This window comes from Pelodiscus sinensis, chromosome 8 (genome assembly GCF_052426305.1).
Source record: "Pelodiscus sinensis isolate ZL-2025 chromosome 8, ASM5242630v1, whole genome shotgun sequence".
Taxonomy (NCBI): domain Eukaryota; kingdom Metazoa; phylum Chordata; order Testudines; family Trionychidae; genus Pelodiscus; species Pelodiscus sinensis.
Window position 1 is genome coordinate 52,869,054 of NC_143059.1, and position 26,574 is coordinate 52,895,627.

Genomic DNA, 26,574 nt, shown 5'->3' on the forward strand with positions numbered 1-26,574 from the left:
ATTGTGATTGTCTTGAAACAAATTGGGGAGGGTGATTCTTTTGCAGAGAATTTTGAAATGTTGGGGGTTCCTAATCAGAATGAAACCAAATTTTGAAATCCCGATATCTTCCACAAAATGGAACTTGCATTCTCCATACAGTTCAATAATGAATGAGGGAACCTATATTGTTTCTGGAGACTATGATGTGTATGTCCTTTCCTGGCTACAGTTGGAAAGAAGGGTGGAAAAGACTGGAGATTTTGGTTTGTAAATCAAGGGGAAGAAGCAAGATAATGGGACAATGCCATGGAAGATATTTGGCTGGGTAGGTGGACTGAATTTAGTTGGTAGATAGTGATGTGCGAGGGCTTGTAAACTGTATTTGACATACACTTGTTGCAGGGTTCTCCAATATACAAATATATAACTTTAGATTCTAACTGGCAATGGTAACGTATAGGTAACAAAGTTTTCTTCATATGTTCACACAGGCATTTCTTGTGCAGTTTATAGTCTGAAAAATATTATTGTCACGTGCAACGCAGCTGGAATGAGCAAAGACTTATAAATGGAGATTTGACCATATGAATAGTGAAGCCATTGTAAATGAGAACTTTTATTGTCAGGATTTGTTTTATTATAGAGCATGTAAAAGTGGAGTCTTGGTAATGAGAGTAAAGGAAGCCCCGGGGCCTGTTTTGATTGCACTCGTTACACTATAAACTTTATCAGAAGAAACATAAATACAACCACAGTGAAAGTGTTTAGCTCCATGAAACTGTCACTACCAAGTAGTAACTATGTTAATTGGAATCTTTTATAAATAACCTAAAATTCATTAGGAGTCTTGACAGATTAAATACACTTGATTAAACATAAATATAAAACCATACATTTTAAAACAAATCCTCAAAAAGCAGCCCTGAAATTGCTGTCCATGATGGTCCATATGGGATGCAATCAAAGGGGCAGTCCTGAATAGGCAGGAACAAGAAGGGGCATGATATTGCCATCTGTGGAAGTATAGAAGCAAAAAATGTGAGCGAATGACTGGTCTCGTAGATCTTGTCGCAATAGTATTATGTGAACTTGGGATCTGAACCATTAACTTAGCCATCCCACAAGGTGTATGCAGTCTGGGGCTACTGCTTGGGAAGTCTTCTGTTGAAGAACAGGGAGTGCAAAGGAATAACTTTTATTCTTGCAACATAAGAGAAAATGTTGCTGATCTGAAAGGGAAAAAGGCTGCTGGGGGCAATTTTTGAGCAATGAGATCCTTAAATCTGCAGTTACTGTTTGTGGATAATAGCGAACCTCCCACGTGATCCTGCTCGCAATACATAACTCTCATGAGATCCACAATTAACCCTCTTCTGCCTTGCTCTCAGTGCAGGAAGAACCCAACTCCAAAGAGACTCTCTACTTGGACCTGCTGCCCAGCCAACTCTCTCTGGGAGTGGGGTGGAATTTAATTAAATTAAAAGACTTGCATATCTTTTAAATGCTGATAATGGAAATGCTATCTCTTTTGTATGGCTTTATCTACATTAACACTCAGTTGATTTTTTAATATAACAAGCTCTTGTCTTTAGGAAGCTTCTGTGTCTGGAATGGAAGTTTTGGTACTTTAGAATGTTGCATTAATTATTAATGTGAGTGGGAATCGTGCGCCGTAGCATCCCTTACATTTTAAAAAATCAATTAATTATTGCTATAAATCTCTGAGATTATACTGTAGTCATATTGCTGGGAAATTGGCCATTAACTACCAGGAAATCGCCTATTTTCCATCAGTCAGAATTCAGTTGTACCAACACAACCCTATTCTTTTTATAAATTAGCTATCAATGTGATGCATAATTGATAACCATTTATAATAATAACAATAATCGCCATGAAATTGTCATCTTGGTATGCAGCAAATTTGTTAGAGCCTTCAACCCCTCCCCATTTTCACTCTAGCTTACTGCATTCGTTAACTATTAATAGCCTGTGCTTTCTTGGAGATTGTTCCTGCTCTGACCTTTTTTGGGAGAGATGGGGGTGCATAAAATTAGTTGTTGGAAATGAAGGGGAAATATTCAAGTTTCATGACAATGCTTAGGAGTTAATGCCATTTATATGACAATCTCAAAGGGCTTTTCAAAGGTGGGTAAGTATTGTTACCCCTTTTCACAGAAGGGGAAGCATGCACAGAAAGGTTACGTGTATTGCTCAAGATCAGTTTCTTGGCATCGTACCTAAGTTTTCTAATTCCCAGACCCCTAAGTTAACCATGGTCCTTGTCATTTTGTATCATGAGGTGGAGTTACTTATAATTTTATCTATTATGTTGAATTTTACGTATTTCACATCCAGTTTGAAACACTACCAGAAATGGAATAGAGAGTTTTCCATAGGACTTACTGTAGTAACCTTGAATGAATGGTGTACAATTTGAGATTATCTCTACTTTTTTGGTTTGACCATTTTAACCCTTTATGGTTCTTTTCTTTAATTGAGTCTCAAAAAACTGAAACTTGGAAGCTCCATCCATACTGATTGCTCTCTGAGCAAGAGTTCCTTGCTGTCGTAGCCTTTTGCTACCACTATGTGGCATTAAATCAGTGTGCAGCTTTGCTACCCTTTCTCTCTACTTACTGTCTTTTTTTTGAGATTCAGAGAAGTGTCCTGCAACTCCTTGTGTAATATAGCCAGGACATGCAGCAGAAAAGTAGAGAGGTGTGTTTAACTCACTAAGAATTCATGGAAACCTGAAGGGGATGTTCCAAAAGATATCTCCAATGTCTACACCAGTGTGCTGTTGTGAGCTACTGTGATTAGATGGGGTATACCCACTTGCGTCTTTGGGTGTTTTCTATGTGGCCTTGCATCTTTAACTCTTGAGCCAGATTTCTTAAAGTACATAGAATCTTTCGATTAGACTTGTGTCTTTATAGTAACTCACAATCTAGTGCAGGGCTACTCAACATGTGGCCCGTCAGCCGCATGTGGCCCGTGACCCGGTTAGTTTGCGGCCCACAAGTGGGAGCCAAAACAAAAAAGTAGGCAATATAATGGTCTTCTGTTGATATGCATTTTAGTAGTTAAATTCCTGGACTGTCATTGCTCATTAAAACTGCTGTCATATGGGTGGAAATTAGGTAAATATTGCATTTTAATAGCAGCAGAACTGACTTAAATGGAGCCTGTGTGTTGTGTAGTCTTTTCTTAATCTTTGTATTCATGCCCATTAGTGTGAAAGAAGCTATTTGCATATATATTTGAATGTATACGCAACCACACTTAAGTTGCAGCCCTCGGCATGTGCTGTTAAGTATCATTGTGGCCCCCGGGACTTCCAACAAGTAGCCCTGATCTAGTGTGTGATGGGTGGATTTTAATGGAATCTAAACCAAGAACTTATTAGTCCTTCTATCCTATGTACATACAAAAGCAATTTTCCCTGCCCTTTCTCTTCCTTCATTTCACCCTGTTCCTAGTGCTGCCACAAAATCCTTTTCTTTACTTCAAAACATGAACAGTAAAACACCACCAGCTTGTGCTGATGACTGGAGGACCAAGTAGGTTAGCCTAATGCAAGTCAAGGATACCGTATCAAAATCTAGGTCATGTTCCTCTACCTTCCCCCTTAGTATCTGAAAGGGGATGCGTTAACACTGAATTACTAGGAGTATAGCTTTACTTAGTAAAATGTTAATGCCTATGGTTGGCAGTTGCTGGAAATCAGATGTCAATTCATTTCACATTTAGATGGTGATTGCTCTAAAAAGCAAACTCATGTCCAAAGGATTATGATTAAAGTGCTGGAATGGCACTTCAAGTCTGTGTGTAAGTGAAGACTGCTCAGATATTTGTATTCAAGAACTAAACAAAACTTGTGACCTGTTTAAAATAAAACTGATGAATAATATGCATGTGTTTGCCTGTTTTGTTAATTCTTGTGGAAAAGACTTGGGACCTTATCCCTTTATAGACACTTTCTATAAATTAACCATACCTGGCAATTACTAGATTGCTTTATTTAATGAGATGGCGATATGTGGCAGCCTTTAAAGTGTGTGCTTGTTGGAAATGTCATGTCCAGAATCAAATGTGTAATAATAATCTTTTCAGTGTGACAACGAGAACAAACTATGGTTATGGATGGGCTGTGCATAAAAAATTGTGGGCAACATATAAAAATTTCTGTAGAGATGAAGAGCTGGAAGGTTCAGGAGTCCAAAATTCTAGCTCCAGTGACAAGTATTTTACTGGATATGAGTTGAATTAAGACTTGATATCCAAAGTGCATGTGTTCAGGGAGATATCAAAAGAGCAAAAGTAACTTTTCTTTTGCTCTGTCTCTAATCTTTCAGAGCCTGTGAATGCAGTTTAATGGATTTTATCTGCTAGAAATAGGTTTCTAAGGCTGAAATAAAACATAGAAAGCACAAAAAAACACTTTAACAGCTACTGCCCTGCTGTCGTACAATGTTGCTCTTTCTTATTGCAAGGAAGATTAAACTTGATTTGCAGCATAAAATCTGTGACTATTTGGGACATGGCTAGAAAGTGTTTGGTTTGTAACTTTCACTTCAGAAAGGCCACAGGAATGTCAAGCATACACCGTTGTCATCATTTGCACCAAGAGCCCTAAATGAAAGGATTCTTTTTCCTTGTTTCAGGGTTTATTGTGGCGTTATGCACTCAGACTCCTGTGAATTTTCCTGACTTCTTGGAGGACTGCTTTGCTTTTTGAATCAGAAAGTTACAAAATACAGTAAAGAATGGCACTTGTGGATAAACACAAAGTCAAACGACAGCGATTGGACAGAATTTGTGAAGGTAAGACCGAGCATAATCCAATATTCCTAATAAAACCTGCATAGATTCTTCAAAAGAAAGTACAACTGCCCGTGTATGGTTAGCATTCGTGTTTGTACATGAAATGCCTGTTCCTGTTTTGAAAATGACCCTCTAATGATAAGATTTCAGCTTACTGGTCATCTCTTTTGCATTGCTTAGTAATTTATAGTGGAACGGTACTCTTATTTGTAGACTTGATGCTACCATTTCAAGATGTTGACTTGTACTTTGTGTTTACATTGCCTTGCAGAGATGGTGCTGCTTTAAGAGCTGTCCTTGGAGCCCATATGGAAGTGAAAAATCTTAAATTCCAAATAGAAATGAGTAGGGGGTAGTTCTTCCCAGCATTCCCTCACTAAGTCACACAAGTACTGGTGCCCCGGACTATGTGAGAGAGATTGCTGGATGCAAATTGACTACTTCTCTTGTCCACACACTCATGGCAATGCCATGCTATCCTGGTTAGCATTTTGTTACACTGTTTGAGCAATGTCAGTTATGACAGGTACTCCGAAACCAAATTATTTTTCAATTCATGGTCTAAATTGCAATTTAAAAAACAGAGATTTGCCAGAGACATCCTTACTCCTATACTCCTCAGGCTAGAATAAATCCAGCTCTTCAGCAACATGGACAATTTCTCTCTGTGTTAGCTGGATGAAAATTAAAATGTATTTGTTGTGTCCAATCATTCAGTTACATTTCAACATGCTAGACAAACAGTTTTTCCTTCATTAACAAATGTGTGATGCCAGGATCTATTCTGTATTCATAGCATGGGTTTGGGTGTGTTAGCCCAGGTACATTTTTCCTTTACTTTTTTGCATTGTGGTCAGTGTCACAGCAGAATGACAGCCAGTTCTTAATGTATCTCCACTGTAACTTCAGGTGGCCTAAGCTGCTTTTATTTACTTAGGAGAGAAATTAAGTTGTGCCAGACAACCTCAGACTTTCCATTGTGCTTGCAGATACTTCTCTGATAAGAACTAGCATTCATCTCATAAAACTTTTACAAGCATTAGCTAGAAACTGAACAGAGTGTCATTCAAGGAACTGTAGCTTAAATCTTGTCTGCTGAGTGATTACTTACATTTAAAGGGAGTCTGTCCTGGTAGATGGTTTCTATCTTCATGAACAATGGCTTGTAGAGTTAAACTTCAAAAGTATTACTTTAAATGCTCCCAAGTGAAATTGTACTCTTGGATGTGGGCACACAGCTCCCATTGAAGTTTATGATGCCAGGAAGCATATTTTATAACAATTTTCAGCAGAACATATAAGACTTCTTAGGTTGCACAACTGAGTCCCTACATGTTTTGCTGTAGTGGTTATGGATTGTGTTTTTCATGATACAACAGTAATTAAATGTAACTCCTTTGCTATCATTTTAAGCTTACTGTGAATTAGTTAGCCATTAATTGAGTGTGGGGAGGGGAATCCTAGTGATCTCCTGGGATATACAATCCATATACGAAACACACATTGAAATTGATATCCTTCAGGAAGAGGTATCATTCATCAGATAGGACGACATTTCAAGCTCGATGCAGAGAGCACGAAATTGAAAAATGGGTTCTTCATTTAATTTGTGTAATATAGAAACATGTAAAAGCCGTTCCACCTGTCCGTTTAATTAACCCAATCAAACTGGGTTAATCTGCTTTAGCTCTGTTCCTGATAATGTTGCTTTTGTAATACCAGGGAGATGGGGAGAAGAAAAATGTGGATAGTGGCCACAATATATGGCAGCAAAGAGTTGCATATCTATCCATTTGAATCCCATAAACACTCAGGTGTAGTGTTCTATCTTATCTTTAAAAAAAGACTTTGAACCTGACTTAAAAGACTTATATTGGCAGAGTTGGGATTTTCAAAAGCAGCCTTTCCAGTTTGATGTTTACTATCAGATCTGCTTGCTGAGTGAACAAGAAACTCAAAAGGATCACAGGACAAACTTGCTAACAGAACATTAGATATGATTGAAGTTTAGATGATTTTCCTCTGAATCTGACTTGAGCTTTTTTGTTACTTCTTGGCCTAACTATTTTTCTAATCTGTAAAAACTGAGTTTACATGACTTTTGAAAAAAGCACATTTGCCATTTACTAACTTCATTTGTGATTTGAATTAAATTGATGGGATTTACTGTGGTTTAGCAGCATGTTGTGTGTGTGACTACCAAAATGCTAATAGGTAACAAATTAGGACTGACTGTAATTGCCGCCGTTGTAAAAATAATCCTGAAAAATAATTTTCCAGAATCGCAGGCTATATCTACCTTTAAAATGTTATGGCAGCACAACTGTGCCACTCCAGTGCCTCAGTGTAGACACGCACTATGCACTGTAGTTTTCCTGTGGCTATAGTTAATCCACCTCCCCAAGAAATAGCAGCTAGGTCAACAGAACAAGTGCTGTCTATAGCAGGCGTTGGGCTGGATTAACTATGGGTACGTCTAGACTACATGCCTCTGGCGACAGAGGCATGTAGATTAGGCTACCCGACAGAGTAAAATGAAGCGGCGATTTAAATAATCGCCGCTTCATTTAAATTTACACGGCTGCCGCGTTGAGCCGACAAACAGCTGATCAGCTGTTTGTCGGCTCAGCGCGATAGTCTGGACGCTCCCCTGCCGACATCAAAGGGAGTTGTCGACAACCCAGGTATGCCTCCTGGGATGAGGCATACCTGGGTTGTCGACAACTCCCTTTGATGTCGGCAGGGGAGCGTCCAGACTATCGCGCTGAGCCGACAAACAGCTGATCAGCTGTTTGTCGGCTCAACGCGGCAGCCGTGTAAATTTAAATGAAGCGGCGATTATTTAAATCGCCGCTTCATTTTACTCTGTCGGGTAGCCTAATCTACATGCCTCTGTCGCCAGAGGCATGTAGTCTAGACGTACCCTATGTCTCTGCAGGGATGGACTTCTCACCCCCCCGTCCAACATAGCTGAGTCAATCTAACTTTTCAGTGTAAGACCAGCCCACAGGGTTGTAGGATTGTCATACATCATATGGGCTTTGCTGAAGGTTATTTTTTTTGAAAGATTTTATGGTGGTCAGGCTGGATTGTGGGGTAATAAATCACTGAAAACTGGCAATTCCGGCTGCTATAAAAGCATACTTTGAAAAAGTAGGTATTTTACTTCACCTGGTATTACCTTGATGTCTTGGACTGTTATAGGCAATTATTGGTGTAGAGGGAGGCTACAATAGCAGACAGATGAAAAAAGTGGGGCAGCTTCAACAGGAGAAATTTAGAGAGACAACCAGAGTATACCATGGCTTGGTGATTTGGGCATCCTCCTCAGATGCAGAAGACCAGTATTCAAATCTCTGCTCTATCTGGGACTCCATACCCTAGAGATGAATGATCTAACCACTGTGCTAAACGTTATAGGAAATTTGTCATTGGCACCATCTCTTTTGGTCACTTTGTGAAGCTAGCCCTGTTGAAAAAATTCCACTTTGGCCTGATAAAACATTTAAGCTCATCAGAGCAACTCCTTACAGTTGTAAGCTCCCTGTGGACAGGGACTGCTGCCACCCTGCGCTGCTGCCTCTGTATCGATTTTTAAACCGGCTTCTCTTGCAGACCAGCTCCCGCCTGCTGCACCCTGTCTGCTGCCTGCAGGGTGGCAGGGCCCTACCCAGAAGTGGGGCCGGCTGCTGGCCCTCATCTCTGGGGAATATCAAATAGTCATGTAACCACTAAAGTTTGATGTGGTTACATGATTATTCAATTACATGCTACCTAGCATCCCTAATACTAACGCTTTCAGGGCGGAACAAGAAAATATGAGTTAAAATTCTTGAATGAACAAAGGGAAATTCTGTCACTCCTAGGACAGGAAGTTTTTTGTTATTTATACTGTTTGTTTACAGTAGTGTCTATTGGTAGCTGCTTACCAAGATCTCATTATGGACAACTTCTGCTCTGAAGAGCTTACATCATAAGGCATCTAATAATTTTAAACCTGCATTGGGACTAATAAACAGCCTGTAGGTGAACTAAATAGATGGCTTTTTTTATTTACTGTTGAAAAATAAATTCCTGTTATGTCAAGAAATGTGTATCACAAATGATCATTGAAAGAGAAACAATAAGTTAGAGATTGTATCAAGTATGGACACGTTTGCCAATAATGTGTTAAAATTTAGAATAATTAGAGAACTTATCCATTAGTAGATTTGAACTGGCTTTGATTATAGAGTTTTTTTTCCCCTTCCTCCTCGCTAAACTTTATTTTTGTTTTTGCTTATTAGAAGACATAAAGCCATCAGGCTTTTTAGGAAGTGTAGCTTACCAGCTTTCTCCTTGGGAAGAGAAAAATAAATTTAATGGAGGCAAATAAAGATTGTGGTGGATCCTCAGCTGTTATACTTATTTGATGTTGATTTATGCCAACTGAGGTTCTGGCAAACTGTCCTTAAAATTTTGGTTGATGCTTGGTTCCTCCTGATTTCATGCCCTGTTCCAGAATACCCATCTGAAGTTATCCGGTCCATACATTACTTTCTAACTCACAAAGGCCTTTCCTTGAAGCTTATTACTCCTTGCATTGTTGGTATCCATAATGAGGAACATGGATTCTAGTAATGCTGTGAAATATCTGTGGTGAAAAGGCATCATGGACATTAACAAGGTATCCAGGTTCTTGAGGGATCCCTGCAATCAGTGTAGTAGGGTCTAACAAAGTTTGTGGGTCTTCAGATACCAACAAAAAAAAAGTTGACATAAATCCCATGCAGAGAGTTCATGTGGATCAACAGTCACAGGTTTACAAATGTAGGTCAAGTCCTTTTCCCATATTGATTCAGATTTTCCCCATAGGTATAAATGAACATTACTTGGCGTGTGAATAAGCTATTGTGCATATTCCAAATGAGACAGATGTGCAGTCATTTTTACAGCATTAAGGATTGTGGGGGGGGGGGGGATTTCCAATCCTACATGTGTATTTTATGCACATTTGGTCACTTGTGTGACATCACCCAAGTTGTGGCACAGGGGAAAACTTCATGACAAGATTTCACATGCTAGTTACGTATGGATAAAGCTATACAATTAACCATCTTGTTTATTTTCTTTAGTAAAGTGTAAGACAAATGAATTGAGCCCTAACAGTATAAATAGAAATACTGATACAATTTTTGTTGATTCCATGTGCAGGGCTTTTGTTTGTTTTTGTTTTTTGTATTGGATGCCTAATACAAAATAGAACATCTTTTTACCCAGGGTGGTATTTTAGGCGCCTGTAACTCAAAATAAATATCTGTGTCTTCTGTTTTTACTTCTTATCCCACACCTGTTTATACTTTATACTTTTTAAATTTGTACTTTACCCTTGTTGTTACTCGGTTTTCCTAGTCTAAAAATCAAGACTTCATGTAAAAAGTGTTACGGCCTCATATTATGAGTACCTCTGAGTAGCCATTATTATTAACAGCCTCTGTACTCCAGACTTACATTTTCAGCCTTGATAATTTTTCTATTTGTTCAGTTTATATGTTAATAAGATAACATGGCAACTGTGATTTCCCCCACTATGTACTAAATGGTATATTGTACTGAAAAATTAATAATATTTTGAAAAAAAATCTTAATTTCTTCAGAATGTGTCACCTGTTCTGTCCACTATCAATAAGGGAATTTATCTGAGGTGTACAATGCCAATTTTTTAGCTTCCTGATACCCATAGGCACATGTCCTCAATGACTGATTTGAACAATATATATCCTTTTTCATCAGTAACACTCTGAGCCTGATCACCCTGAATTTTGCGAAGTTTGAATATGGATCTATGGTTTCAGACTTGAGCCCATTTCTACATAATGTACCATCACAAGCTATTTTTAAAGGATGTGGATATCTGGTCTCTCTTGAATAAGGTTTCAGGGAAACACATCTAGCTTGCTTTTTATGAGTGTGTTTTTCAGTAGTCATGAATACAGGTAATGTATGCAAGTGCTATAACAGCAATTTCTAGTATTGAGTATGAACTCCTGTTGCATTATGCATGAGTGGGGTTGCTGCTTAGTTCCATACTGACATTTCAGTATAGACTATTAGGTCAACTATATTATTAATTTGTTTAAAGTTTCCAATATATCCTGTTCTTAACTTAAGAAGAAGACTATCTATCTGAGCTAATATGCCAAAACCATTAATTAACATTTTTTTCATAAGTTTTTTTTGCTGTGATCTCGGGTGGCTCTCAAAAGCCATTTTCCCCCTATTGCATTCATCTGGAATGCATTGATCTACATGAGCCCCACACACAAATAGATCATAACATAGACTGTGATTATAGAGTTGCACCCACCTTTGCAAAGAGGAGAATGGTGCCACTGCGACATAAGGACACCAACTGCTTAACTGAGTCAGTAAGTGAAACAACTGCTGATAGAACAGCAGAAGAGAAGCAAACAGGCGGGAAGGAAAATCAAAACTAGATGACCTCACTGATTTCTCTCTGCCCATAGCCAAAATTTCCGTTGGTGTAGCTATTGATTTCAGTAGAGTTATGCTAGGGATGAATTGGCACACACACACACCCTCCCGCCCATGTTAAAGTTACTTCTTCAAACTTCTTAGAGATATCCCATACAGCATGAGAAGCATTTGTCTCATCCAATGCTTTGAAGGTGGTTTTCTCACAAGAAGCTGCTTCTGACCAGGCCTGTGTCCATTCCAGCACTGCAGAGGGAAATGGCTTTCCACTGTCTTGGCACTTACATTTCTTGAAATACATTTCTTGATTAATGTGTTTCTTGATTACATTTCAATTTCTTGTAATTTACATGTAAATTCTTGATTACCTTTCTTGATTAGTCGATCAAATATCCTGTTTTGTTTTGTTTTTTCTCAGCATAGTCCCTGGTTTGAGGGATTTCTCCCAAAGACTTACAGGCTTTAAAACTTAGCTCCAAAATTTCCTGTTTATGTAGAGCCACACACTTTCACTTCCTCAGCTGAAGGTGTTGCTGACGGTTCTGGGAAGTCATTCTCCCTAGTCCTTGCTGGTGAGGAGAGTGGACAAGTGATAAGATGAAACCAAAAGTGGACACTCCCATCATCAAATGCACCTTTAGCCACAAGTGCAGTGATTGCTATGAGCTACAGTTTAAGGAGCTTCTTTTATTGAAAGGAATTAATTCCTCTGAGAAGAGTAACTAGTCAGTAGATTTATTATTCACATTCATGGGATGATGGAGACTCAGTGTAACTTCCCCCTCTTTTGCCCTCAGTTTTCTTCTAGTTGCTCTCGACAGGGCCTGAACCTGCCCCTGCAGTAAGCTGTCATCCCTTCTTCCTCTTTCATCACCCCGTGTGACATGTGTCTGGTTTTATTTTGACAATCTGGTCACGTTGCACTCCTGTTTCTCTCTTTGAAAGTCCAAAATGCATGTGTATGTCTTCCAGTAGGCAAAAGGATATTGTAATATGGATATCTTCCTTAAGGTCAGACTCAGTGTTCTGGTAGTACCTTCTGACGTTAAGATCTATTCATCTAAAAAATCTATTAATAAATAATTTATATTTAAGAGAGTATTTCTCTCGATATTCTTTTCCCCTATGAAGAGTTCCTAAGCTTGGGAAATGTGTCTTGTAGCTCTTGAGTATCACCGTGAAAAAAGAATCACCTGAAATTCTGCCTTTAATCTTGTCAGGAATCCGGTAATAATAATAATAATTATTATTTTATGTATGTATTTATTTAAGGCCCAGGCATGTATGATGGGTCAGAATTCTAAAATATATTCATTTAAGATTATAGCTTGGAATATATTCCAAGCCTTTTTATTACAGATAATATTTAAATCTTACTCCCAAATTCTTTTAAAATCATGATGAATTTGACCTCAGGGTCTAATACCCAGGTTTTATACAAGATGCTTGATATGAATTCTAAAGGAATTTTATAAAAACATTCCTATTAGATCCTTGTGAATATTTGAGGGACATACACAATGAACCATGTATGCCAGTTATTAGATTGCTATTCAGCATCCAGGTTGATTCATTTTTTTAAATAGTTCCTAAAAGTATATTCATTTCTTGTGGAGTAAAATGAAACGATAACCTTTTGATTATACAAGAAATGCACAATATTTTTCTATTGTTTTGTAAGTGATAGACTACATAATTGTATGCAAAACTTTTGCTTGGATGAAGCCTGAATGGAAATCTTGTTCCAAGATTTGAAGGTGGTGTGTACAAGTAAGGGTACATCTATACAGCAACTCCTGTAATCTTCATTTCATAAGAAGTAAGGGAAGTCGAAGGAAATAGTGTTCGTCCTTCAATTTCCTGCTGTGTAAACAGTGCAAAAAGCAGAATTAAGCTATTTTGACTTCAGCTACGCAATTGACGTAGCTGAAGTTGTGTATAATAATTTGACTTTTGCCCTACAGTATTAGATGTACCCTAAGTCCTTCAAAAGAGGGATGTAGTTTAGACGTAACCTAAGTGTTTAATTTTTAAGTCTCTGAGGGTGTGTCTAGACTACATGCCTCCTTCGACGGAGGCATGTAGATTAGCCAGATCGGAAGAGGGAAATGAAGCCGCGATTAAAATAATCGCGGCTTCATTTAAATTTAAATGGCTGCCCCGATCTGCCGATCAGCTGTTTGTCGGCAGATCGGGGGAGTCTGGACGCGATGCCCCGACAAAGAAGCCTTTCTTCATCGACACAGGTAAGCCTGGTTTCACGAGGCTTACCTGTGTCGATGAAGAAAGGCTTCTTTGTCGGGGCATCGCGTCCAGACTCCCCCGATCTGCCGACAAACAGCTGATCGGCAGATCGGGGCAGCCATTTAAATTTAAATGAAGCCGCGATTATTTTAATCGCGGCTTCATTTCCCTCTTCCGATCTGGCTAATCTACATGCCTCCGTCGAAGGAGGCATGTAGTCTAGACACACCCTGAGTGTCATAGATGATAGGTCTCTGCTGTATGTGGTGATTTTTTAATTCACTATTTTCTAAGCTTGGCCTAAAACTTAGAGACTTTAATCATAGAACTTGTTATTCAAAGGCAGTTTTAGATGCGTTTTACCTGTTCTGTGAAGTATTGCATTGAATACTTTCCTAGAAAATTACTGCAACCTAATACTTTAGTAATTCTTATATTTATGCATGTATGAAGTGCAGGCAAAGTGGGGCTATCTTCCAGAGAGACTGTATATACTGGTTGTCCTGGTGGATCTCCCAGTCAACTAGGGGTTTATTTCCCTGACAAATTGCTGCTTTGTGCAAAGTCTGTTTCCTGTTTAAATCTCTCTCCTAGTTGGTTGATATGTCTGTACCATATCTGATGTCTGGGTTAGCTTTTCCCAAGCTTTTAAGCTACCTAGAGAAGCCCTGTTAAGCATAGTGGAAATCTTCCAAATATTCCCAATAGACATACTCAGAACCAGTTTTCGTAGGCACCTCTTGAATAGCGATAAGATCCCACATGTCAGAATGCTTCTTTATTTTTGTATCAAAGCAGTTCAATATAAACATACTTCTGGTAGGGCTTCTGGCAGAGCTACAGACGTACAAAATATGTACCCTGAAAGCCAGGTTTAGTGACAAGGAGGCATAGGTTCCCGCTTGTCATAAAAAGCTTTAGAATCGAACTGCATAAGTTAATGCTTTTTATGGAACTCAACCCATAAAACAATAGAAGGTCGGAATAGGTGCAGTGAATACAACTAAAAATACCCATTGGAGAAATTAAGAATTGTTGTTTAGTCGGCATCTCCAATGTCCTGTATACTAAACTGACAAATAATAGCTATGCAACCTACCACAGAGCACTTATTGGCTAACTGAAGATAAGATCACATCAGCAGCCTCCTTCTCTCCCCCAAAGGAAGTTGTGTAGCAAGAGGCCACCATAGATGCAGGTAATGCAGATGCACACCATTGCAGATGGATCTGTTATGCTTTAGAAATCCACTGCGATCTTTGGATGTTGCTGCAAAGATATCTGGGTTTTCGTGGGTATTTATCAAGTAATCATTGCTCAGAAGGACATTAGTCACTTAGAACAAGTTTTCTTCAGTAACTGCCTTTGGTTTTTTGATATAGATGGAGAGCCCTGCACAAATATAAAATGTGTATCTACATCTGCAAAAATGAGCCATAGATACCCGCACTGACACCTGTGGATGCATATACCCGCGGATATCTGCAGAGTTGCAGGGCTCTACATATATGGCTTTGCTTTCGTTACTTCTATATGGCTGTGTCTACACTGGCATCCCTTCCGGAAAAGGGATGCTAATGTAGCACTTTGGAATAGGCAAATCCGCGGGGGATTTAAATATCCCCCGCGGTATTTGCATTAACATGGCTGCCGCTTTTTTCCGGCTTGGAGATAAGCCGGAGAAAACCGCCAGTCTAGACGTGATTCTCTGGAAAATAAAGCCTTTTCCGGAGGATCTCTTATTCCTACTTTCAACCGTGTTTTTTGCAGCAATGTTAATGCAAATACTGCGGGGGATATTTAAATCACCCACGGATTTGCCTATTCCAAAGTGCTACATTAGCATCCCTTTTCTGGAAGGGATGCCAGTGTAGACACAGCCTGTGTGTTCAGGCCACACGTTCCTATTTCTTTCTGTTTTTCTGTATGGAACACACTTTTTTCATATGATGTGTAGTAAACTGGAATGGCAACATAACTAAGTTGTAGGTTTTAGCATGTGTGTAGTGTCTGGAGGTAGGATTTTTTTAAGTGAGTTCCAATAGTCAGTGCACAAGCCATGGAAATATGTGAGCCAGTGTTTTCATTAAATTTATATCCCAATTTCAGGAAGGTTGACTTGCAAATATCCATAAGCTTTTGGTTTTTGCTTTTAAAGTGACCAGAATCTAGAGTTACATAGGGCTTCAAGGGCTTTAGTGTTCAGCTAATCTTAGCATTTGTTTTGTTGTAATACTCCATCTTGGTATTCGGGATTTCTTTGGAGAGTTTTGTTGAAGTTCCTAAGCATTCATGCTTTTGGGTTGGAAATTGGTAAAAGCACATGGCACAGCTCCAAGTGCTGAGTGCTTTCAGATGCTGTTCTTATTCCTTTGACTATTGAAAATGATTCCTGTGCAATCCTGCTAATTTTCTCTTTATACTTATCTAATTTAGAGAGAGGCTGCTATAAAGCCTATCTATGCTGTGTGCCTGTTGCCACTGTGTGAGAGCTTTTTGCAAACCAAATTTCAGCAAATACAATGACTTCCTAGGGTTTATCGCGCACATATCCCACCCCCTAGATTTTTCATTTACACTAATTTCTTTATGCAGCTTTTACAGTGCATGACATTCCTTTTTCTCCTTTTGTATCCACTGTACACTAGCAAATGTTTAACTCCACCTCAGCAATGCCTCTTGAGGAGGTGCATGCCAAAAAGAGGAAGAATAGAAGTCATAAAGAGCTACCTAAGCTTCAACAGTAATTATGCACACAATGATGCATTTTCAGTAAAAGGGAAGATTTAGAGTCTATATTTTTCTTAGTAGGAATGTCTGTGGTTAACCGGTTACCTGGCAGGGGCTGCAGCAGCCCCCTGCCAAGCCTTGTTTAATTGGTTAAACAGTTAAACATACCGTTTAACTGGTTAACTAATTAAGTGGGATTTTACATCCATAATTCTTGCATCAGAAAGTTGCAGAGTATTTTATCCAGGGAATTTAAAACATGTTACAAACACTGATGAATTAATATTTTCACGACATCAGAGAAGAAGTAGGTATGTATTACGATACCCATTTTATAAATGGGTAGTCTGAGATCAGATAAGTTAAGTAAGGTTACCAAGATCACACAGTGAATCAGTGGCAGAGGAAGGAATAGCACCTAGGAGTCCTACTATATCATCCCTGCCCTAATAAGTAATCAGATTTCCTGTCAAGGGGCTTTCCACATACACTGCCAGGAATTCTACTAGGGATTTTAAAGGGCTAACCAGTAACAGTAAGCATTAGGCTTACCAGAGTGCTCAGTGCATAACCAGTTAACTGGACCGCCAGACACATTGGGGCAGCCAATGGCAACCTGGTTAGGTCAGGGCAGATAGGACCCTGGTCCTGGCCATGCTGCAGAGGCCCTTGCCTCTGGTCCTAGCCATGCTGCAGAGGCCCCAGGTGGGGACAGGTAGAACCCTCCCCCCAGCTGTGTCACATTGGCCCTGACAGAGACAAGCAGGATAGCAGAATGTTGCAGCTGCTCTGGTGTGGGCGGATGGGACCCCAGATCTGGCCATGCTGCAGCAGCCCAACCATGCATGCCAACAGCCCCAGTGAGACCCCTGCCTTGCAGGGCCGGCTCGAGCCATTCCTGCGCCCTGGGCAGCGGGCACGTGACGCGTGTGCAGCTCTGCCCCCGGGCGCACAGCACATGTGCGGCCCCACCCCTTGGCGCGCTGCGCTTGCGCGGCCCCGCCCCCTGCCATGCTGCGCACCTTACAGCTGCAATCGGGCACACGGCGCCTGATTGCAGCTCTAAGGGGCGCTGTGCGGCCCCCGAGCACGCGGTGCCCCTTACAGCTGCCATCGGGCACCCCCCATAGGTTGGCGCCCCGGGCAGCTGCCCAGCTAGCCCCTCCCCCCCTTAATCCGGCCCTGTGCCTTGTGCCGGCCCACCAATGGTTATCCAGTTAAGTTAAGGGTGGAAATATTTTTTAAAAGGAGACCACTTCATTAATTTCTGAAGTGCCCCATGGCCACTCCAGAAGGGGCAGGGCCTTGGACAGAGGGGCGGGGTCAGGAGACTTCTTGTTCTCCCCCTCTCCCCCACTCCGATTGGCCTGGTGGTGGGGAGAGCATGTGAAGTCCCCTCCTCCCCCTGCCATGAGAGAATCACTAGCAGTTTTAAAACATCTGGCGGTTCCCTCTAGGTGCCACAATGGGAGGGAGACTTCACGTGCTCCCCCCACCCCCAAGCCAGTCAGGGTCTCGGGGCGGGGTTAGCAACGGTTCCCTCTGATGCGAAGTCTCTCGCCTCCTGCCCCCACCCTGCCAGGGGCGTGCAGCAGCTAATGAGAGCAGCCGGCTATTTTAAAACAGGCACCGGTTCCCTCTGATGCCACGCGCCCCTGGCAGGTGGAGGAGACTTTGTATGCTCCCTCCAACCCCAGACCAATCAGAGCCTGGGGGTGGAGGGGTATGTGAAATCTCTTGCTCTCTACCCCCACCCTGCCAGGCCGGGGTACGGGACTTTGCATACTCTCCCGTCCCCAGGTCTCGATTGGCCTGGGGGTGGGAGAGAGGCAGGGCAGCCATGGGCCAGATCCCCTGCTTCGTGGGCCAGATCCAACCCGCGGCGTCCCCTTTGCCCACCGCTGGGTTAAGTGGTATAATTTTAATAGTTTAATCGGTTAACTATTTTGATTGATTTTTACATTCCCAAATTCCATATAAACATTGAGGCAAGAGTAGGCTCTCTAGCATTTGCAGATTTAATAGTTTGTTATCTAAAGTAAGAGTATATAATCTATGCTTTCTTCTCTCTGATACAGAACTAAATTTTCTAGCACCGTGTAAGGCAAGACATTTGCCATTATCAGACCCCACTGACTTATAAAAATTTGATCTTTACCCCTTCCATTTTAGATGATGGGATTTTAGATGACAGAGTCACCCATTATATTTTTTAAAAAACAAGCCTATTTTGGCAGATGCGATATCATAGCAAAACATACAGTGATTATGTCACTGTTGAATTGAAATCCATTGTATTAAACTTGCATTGTGCATTTTTTCATAGGTTCAAAAGACAAAAGCATTTCATATTATAGTAACTATTCTGGTTTTGTTCCATGTTGCAATATTCTCACTATATCTGAAAAATTCACAGATAAGGTACAATAAAATGGGCTACATGTAAAGTATGTTCCTCAGTCTCACCCTTGTATTAGGAATGTCAATATTTGTGAATTGCTCTTTTTCCCAGATATCCAGTTAGATTAGTTATGTTGCATCAATGGATTGCTCCATAAAATCTTCTGTTCATGACTGTTGCAGGGATCTTGTTTCATAAATAGCTATAGAAATACTGATAGTTAAATAGAAACTCTTTTTTTTTCTACACCTCTCTTTCATTTAAATGTATTTCTTACTCATTTCCCAGTGTGGTGGGAGTTTAACTTTTTTTTGTCTCCCTCCCTCATCGTATTTCATGCTGGCTGTAATGGTCATGTCCATGCTCCCATTTGTGTTCATTGAGCAAACAGACTGTGTCCACCTTAACAGAGAGGTTAGAGGGAGGACAGAGCAGACATGGCTAGGGTAAGCAGTGGGTTTTCAGGGAGATGATAGTTTAGACCAAAAGGCTGCCTAGCAGCTGTTAAATTAAGTCAATGTAATAGAAATATATTTTCCAATCAGGACACAAGAATTTGTTTAACTTTGTGTTGTGGCAAATTGTCGGACTTCTCACTAAAACCCTGATCCTGCAAACACACACATGCTTAACTTTTAAAACTTGTGCAGATTCATTGAAGTCAATTAGTCTACTCATGTGTTTAAATTCAACTATACGCACAAGTATTACCAGGCTCAGGGCCTAAAATGTTAGTTTGCTGGCTCTGATAAAGCAAGAACACAGACATTGTTCCTGAGCACTCCCCCTCATTTTTGGTTTTCACAGCATTTCTTTATCTAAAGATACTAGATGCAATTGCTGGATGATTATTTTTAGAGCCAAGTTTGAAGCTGTTAGTAAGCAGTGGTCTTTCAGGAATGGGGAAGGATAATCTTCTAGCTAGGACACGCAAGACGGGGAGTTGTGAGACCTAGATTTCCTTCTGGTTCTGCTTCAGTTTGTGAGTGAACTTGGGCAAGTTGCTACATATTTTCAAGTGGATTTTGGTATCTTATATTTTGGGTGCCCAACTTGAGACCCTAAGGCTTGGGATGAGGGGAAGATGCAGTTAAGAGGTGCTGAACAGCCTCATTTAGGAATGTAGGCAACTAATCAACTGGTCGACTATCCAATAAGTAAAAGCTTATCGGATAGTCGACACACTATTCGACTAGTTGCTCCCCACTCCCTTGCTGCCTCTATCAGGGAAGGAGGATGAGGGGTTGCTGAAGGGAGCTTAAAACCCAGTTCCCTCCAGCCCCGCTGGGGCTCTTGCACATTTCAAAGCAGAAGCACCACATGGAGTCTGGGGCCAGCTGGAGCTCTTGTACATTTCAAAGGCAGAAAGCTGCTTGGCACTTCCTCCTTTGAAATGTAGCAACATTAATCTAATTTTAACATCCCTAGCCGCCTTCCTCACTGACTTCAAGTTCCATTGACTTGCTCAGCACTTCTGAAATGAGACATCTAGAATTAATGAAAACTAGAAAATAGAGGCCTTACCAGCCCTGTAATCTAGTTTTTTCAGCTATGTGTTGAGGATACCACCACCAATTTTGGTGGTGTGGCTAAAATCATCACTAATTTCCTTTGAAATCACTGACTGAAAGATACACTTGAACTAGAGACAATAAATAGTGTTTTCCTGTGTAAAATTACACAATGTTCACTAGGGATGTAAAATCTCAGTTAATCACTTAACGAACTGATTAAACATTTTAACTGATTAACCGATTAAGCTGGATCTCACTTCTCCAGCCTCTCAGCCTGTGGAGGTTCCTATCCCCAATCACTGCACTGAGGCTGGCTCTGCTGGATCCCAGTCCCAGCTATGTAGAACTGGCTGCTAGGGCTGCTCCCCAGGGAACTGGTTAACTGTTACCCAGTTAGCATCCCCCAGGCAGAATGATGCCTACCCCGTTCATAACCCTAATTTTCACTAGCTGTCTTCGGCTACATCTACACTGCAGGCTTCTTGCACAAGAGCATGTCCACACTGCCATGTGCTTTTGCGCAAGAGATGTGCTTTTGCTCAAGAGTGTCCATGGCAGTGTGGATGCTCTCTTGCACAAGAAAGTGCTGATGGCCATTTTAGACATCTTCTTGCACAAGAAACCCCTGTTGCCTGTCCACACATGCCATTTTGCGCAAGAACTCTTGAGCAAAAAGGCTTATCCCTCATAGAAAGAGGAATAACTCTTGCACAAAAAGCCGTGTGTTCTTACAATTTACTGTACTTTTTCTTGCACAAGAATGTGCTTGTAGTGTGGACGCTCCACAAGTTTTTGTGCAAAAATGACTGTTTTTGCGCAAAAACTCTGCAGTATAGACGTAGCCTTCTTCTGCTTCAGAACTTTGGTAACAGGGAAAACAACAGTATTTAAAACAACCAAACTGTGGATTTTAACATATCTAGTTTGGAATATATTTTACCCTTTTAAAAAAATGTAATCAAATATTTTTATATGACCAAGATGTTCTCCAGTAATTCATCAGTTACAAACTTGTCTTTCCATTCTGTCTCTCACAGGAAGAAATTTTCCAGTCTGCCTTAATTCTGTTAGTTAATTCAATATGATGCTAATCAGATATTGTCCAAAAATGCATAAATAAACTTGTGGGGGGCAATTTTTTTTGTACATCTATAGTATGTTCAGCATATTTTAAAAGACTTGAATTCTTTGTGAGGAGGAGGTTTGAAGAGGATTTTGTACTGTTTACTGCAATGAAGAAATTTAGGGATTACTAAGATATCCTGTCAGTTATTTGGGTCAGAAATATAGCCTAGAGGCATTAGTATGATAGACGGGTATAAGCATTAGACTGTATTAGTGACTTAGCAATCATAATAGCACAATACTTCACGTGATGGCTAGTGTACCAATACCCATCATGTGATGGCTAGTGTACCAATCCTTTATTGTGTATTAGCCATGGAAGTACACAAGCTGTTACCTTCCTCCCCTCCCAAAAGGTGACTCTTACTCCTTTTTAGTAATTTACCCCTGAAGTATGAATATCAGTGGTGTAGAAATTTGTACTACAGCCGAGAGAGAAACATTTATTTCCATTTAATGTTTTAAAAATAAAAGTATTACAGTGTACATTATGGTTGGTATATGGAATATTTGCTCTACTCTTGCAAAAACAATGATTGAGCACTTGTAGCATGTGACAATCTGTGTTTTAGAGAATTACTTTAATATCTCTCCCAATATAGTAACCTTTTATGGAAAAATTTAGTATGTTTCTAAATAATAATTTTCTTTGGTGTGATTCTATCTAAATCCCTTTGCCTACTTTCGGCTTTAAAAGCCTAAGCCATATGACTATTGAAATGCTGCAAGACACAAAAATTGAGTTTTGTCTGATGTCTGAGTGTTTTTCCATCTCATAAGCATATATTTGAAGGAAACCGGGAGATAATAGGCAAAAGTCTACTACTCCCTTTTTTGCTTTGTAATACCAGGTTTAAGATCTTTTGATCCTCCCTTCCTTTACTGTGACCTCTTCTAGGGGTCTTAAAATTATAAATTCCAGATTACACCTCCGCAATTTTCTTTCCTAGGATGATGAAAGGATTTGAGTATTATGATAATAATGTAAAAAATCCTTTTGGAGTTAATTTGAAACTGCAAAAAAATGTAATTTCCAAAGCAAATTACAATATTCGTAAAGTGTTCTGATACAGTACCTAACAAATTTCTAGCCAGTGTCTTATATTCTTGAGTATCTTGCATCAGCCTTTTTTAAGGCCTGTCTGCCTTCTTCCATTTAATTTGTCCTTAGCTGTGTGCAGTGGATTAGCATTTCATCAGGATGGATTACGATTGAGCTGACATCGAAGCTTTCTTTGTTTTTTTTACTTTATATATAATATATATATTTTAATTTTTTCCCCTGTATCAGTTTCTAGGGGTGTCTGGAACTGGCATGGATTAGAGGAATTGACTTGGAAAAGGGAATATAATGTGGATGGAAAGTATAGACAAATAAAATGTAAAAATAATTTTCAGCAGAGAAATTATAGTGAGATTGCTGGATCGGGTGGCTCAGTAGGTTTCATCGGGCTAAAGTGATGTCACATGGAACAAAGGCTTTAGGGGTTTTATTTAGCTCATAATCCTCACACACTGCTAGACCAGTTGTCCATGTGAGCAAACTGTCCCAAGCAGGAAGGGATAAACCATCTGGATTAAATGCAGAAACCCTTGTCTGTGACTGAACTGAACAGAAAAGACCTTTCATTCTACGGTTTTGGAGTGAGACTGAGTTACAGTGGGTGTTGTGTGTTTTTGTCTACTAAAGTTTCGAAGAATTAATAATTCAGGCAATACTTTGAAATATAAAACCACCACTTGGTTGTTTCTGAAGTCCCAGAAGAGCTCAGATACAGCTCGATCTGTTTTTGATGTGTGTAATAGAAGATTTAAAAAGAGAGGTTCCTTCTCTTCTTTATCTCAACAGAAGTCAATTGTTTCTTTCCAATGCCGATTCCAAGTAAGCATACCAATATCGGTCGTTCTCAGAGCTGGGATGCTGCAGGATGGTATGAAGGCAACTGGGAGAATGAAAGTGCATTTGAATATCAGAGACCAACAGGGAGGAGAAATTCACTCTCTTACAGTGGAGAAGGAGGTTGGTATGAGCAGCCAAACCATAGACCGCATGATATCATCTTGCAAGGAGGTGCTGAATTGAAGCAAGAGCCGTACCCATATCAGGATCCAGTTTTTAACCAGGGTCCCTTACGGAAGGGTTCTGTTCCTGACTTTACTTACTACGACAGACAGTCTACAATGTCTGGACGAAGCTCCTTGCCAGCTCAGGATTATTACAGTGACCCATCTTTAGCTGCTAGATCACCTAAAGATCCACGCTACTATAGAGACCACATGATGAATAGATCATTACCGAATTATGGGATTCCCAGTAGCAGATTGGCTTGGGATCAGGTACAAGGACGATCACCTGCCCCGCACGAAGCCAGCCGTGTGTATAGGGATCCCATGAGTAAAATGATCCAAGAGGGGCAGAGAATGCGAAACAGAGATCCTTCTCCTGCAAGGTATGGTGTTGAACCACTCACCCCTAAATATGGAACAGAACCACCATCCTTTCCCAACAGGCAGATCTATGGTGATACAGCAGAGAGACCGATAGAGTCCGCAGCTGCTAGGCAAACTACTCCAACGTGCTTGGTAGTTGATCCAAATTCTGCTTCTGTTCCTGATGGGAGCATAGGTCCATCTGCCGTTGCTATAAATCGTGGTTATGGCCCCATCAGGGAAAATGTCAATGCAAAGGTTCCTTATGATAGTTATGACACTGCCATGACTCCTTCCCAAGCTCAGATGCCTGCGGCTTTCCCAGGACAAGACATGAAAAGAAACTTTGATCCAGAGTTCCTCGGACTTCTGCGTTCAGAAGGTGTATCTGAAAGCACATTCAATGCTTTGGTGCAGCAAGGGTTTGATTCTCCCAGCCTGCTAGCGATGATGGAAGAGAACGATATAAAATCTGTGGCTCCAAATCTTGGACAGGCAAGAGTGCTTTCCCGCCTTGCCCATAACTACAAAACAGAAATGCACCTGCAAAGGCATGAGAGAAAGAACAGCGTACTCCGTCCCAGGACCCGATCCAACAGCTTTAGCCATCGAAGTGAACTGCTACAGAATGAATATGGCATGCACCCTACTACTGGTCCTGTTGTGGATGGCATAACTATGCAGCAGCCACTTCCTCCTTCTTTACAGCCAGTATCACCAAGAGTAGGGGAGCTAAACCGTCGCCCATCCAGTGCTCCAACACAGCACCTTCTGGAAACTGCAACTTATTCTGCATCTGGAGCAGCACATCAGGGGGCTCATTTTCTACCTAATTCTGGATACAGCACTCCTTTACCGTGCAACATGCACACTCGTCCAGTGTCTGCCTATTCGGCTCCAACTGGATTACCAGTGACTACCGTGCAGAATAACCCACATGCAAGTTCCAAAACGGCATATCCAACCTCTTACACAGTGCCCATGGAGCTGATGAAGAGGGACCGAAATACATCCATGTCCCCAATGCATAGCCCACACAGCAGCCCCCAGCTTCTCCGAAAGCAAGGAGCCCAAATGGATTCCACCCTGACACTTGCTGGCCCGAGTTTTCATATGCAACATTCTCCTTATCAGAAACTCACCAGACGCACTGGACCACCAGTTATTGTCTCGACTATGGCGTCGCCTGAACCAAGTAATTTTCTAAAAGTGTATTTATTTGCAGTGTGCTCTAGGAATGTTATGTCTGTGTTTTTGTTTATCATAAGATAAAATTGGGTCTAATAAATCCAGTTAGACTTAGGGGCTAAAATATTAGATACAACCCAGTGCACAAAAAATGTGGGACAAAGAAGTTTACTGAGGGGCCACACGTTACTCAGTTTCAGTCCTGCCTTTCACTGTGCGATTAAATTCAGAGTATTATTTGATTAGCTAACTTCAGTTAAAGTGACTGATATATCAGATAATGGTTCTTCTATGAATCTTGCTGTTCCTGTTGTTTGTATGGAATAGAAGATTAGATACAGCACTTTCTGAGCAATTAAGCCACAGGGTTAGTTGTAGATTTACTTCGGCAGTTGTTATCGGGCACAAATATGTTTCTCAGAGGAAATGGCTAGCATTGTTTTGACTAAATTTATCATATAGCTAATGGTGTTCATTCTAGAATTGACTTGCTGTTGGCAGTAACCATAGTTTTTTTTTAATTAATTTACTTTTTTATCAGGTACCTAAAATAAAACTCTTAATTTCCTATTAGGAGTACTTATAAAGGTGACAATGTAACTATTAAGGAACTAGGTCTACACTTAAAGTCAATGATTAACACTAGAATGATAAGTGGTTGCCCCTTTTTCCTCCTGTTTTTGTCTTCAGAAATGTTCAGATCCCTTTCTTGTTGCAGGCTAAATGGTTCAAACAGACTTAGCATTTCAGTTTGGAAAATATAAATTGATATTTACTAGTCAAAGATTACCATAGGAAAAGCTTTTTGCTGTAAGAGGAAATTTAGACAATCCCATTCATTTGTTACTTTGACTTTTCTGAGAGATGTTTAAAACCCTTTAGAATGCTTTTTGTGCATATTGATAGTGACTGTATAGGAGGGAATCTTTTCTCTGCACAGCACGACTGAGCCACCATACAAACAAATCGTGAACAAGCGCACACACAAAAAGCCTTAATAAAAGTATACCATTTATAGGCATAGAAACTGTGCCAAACCAGTGATGACATTCCACGGGAATCTAAATAAAGAGCTAGTTTGCAAGTAAAAATGATAAAGTTGTCAAAATTCAGACCCTTCCGCCCACTCTGCTGCAATCCTAGATTTAGAAAATAGATTACTCCTGTTTTGAACTATTTTATTTAATTTGTGTAATTTATAAATATATATCCTTTAAATATTCAACAAAACTGTGTGTCTTGATATGATTCAGACATAAAGAAAGGGCATCCAGGCAGAGTTTCTGAATAAATAATTTCCAAAAGTCTGAAAAATGAAAGTGACATAAAACTGAGAACACAAATGATAATTTAATTGCAGTTCTTCTGATCCAGCCGATTACTTTGATAACATTGCAGTGAAAGTACATATTAATACTTTTGCAAAGGTCTGCAGGGGTTCAGACATTTTGAATAATTTTCCTCCTGAGGATAAATTTAACATTCCTTCCATTATTCCTCATATTTAAGTTGTGAATTACAGTCCTTTAAAATTCCATACTATTCTCTTCCTTTAAAAAAAATCCATGTATGAGAAGAAGAAACCAACAATGTTTCTGAGATACTGAGCCCTCTTCTTCACAAGTCAAACATTCTTTCTCTACAACCAACTCATTTGCA

The 26,574-nt window shown here is 40.2% G+C and overlaps 1 protein-coding gene across 5 annotated transcripts in view; it reads left to right on the forward strand.

Moving 5' to 3' along the window:
- Positions 1-26,574, forward strand: part of CTBP2 (C-terminal binding protein 2) — a 271,870-nt gene that overhangs the window by 141,876 nt on the left and 103,420 nt on the right. For 3 of the 5 annotated variants that reach the window (XR_012905668.2, XM_006136115.5, XM_014580066.4), the window contains 2 exons: positions 4,650-4,809; positions 23,147-24,922. The exons of 1 other annotated variant lie outside the window; for it this stretch is intronic. Coding sequence is in view for 3 of the 4 variants with exons in the window: in XM_006136115.5 (XP_006136177.2) it covers positions 4,752-4,809; positions 23,147-24,922 (1,834 nt within the window). In the remaining variant the exon portion in view is untranslated. The remainder of the gene's footprint in view (positions 1-4,649; positions 4,810-23,146; positions 24,923-26,574) is intronic. One more of the 5 variants, XM_014580068.4, reaches the window with a different exon arrangement.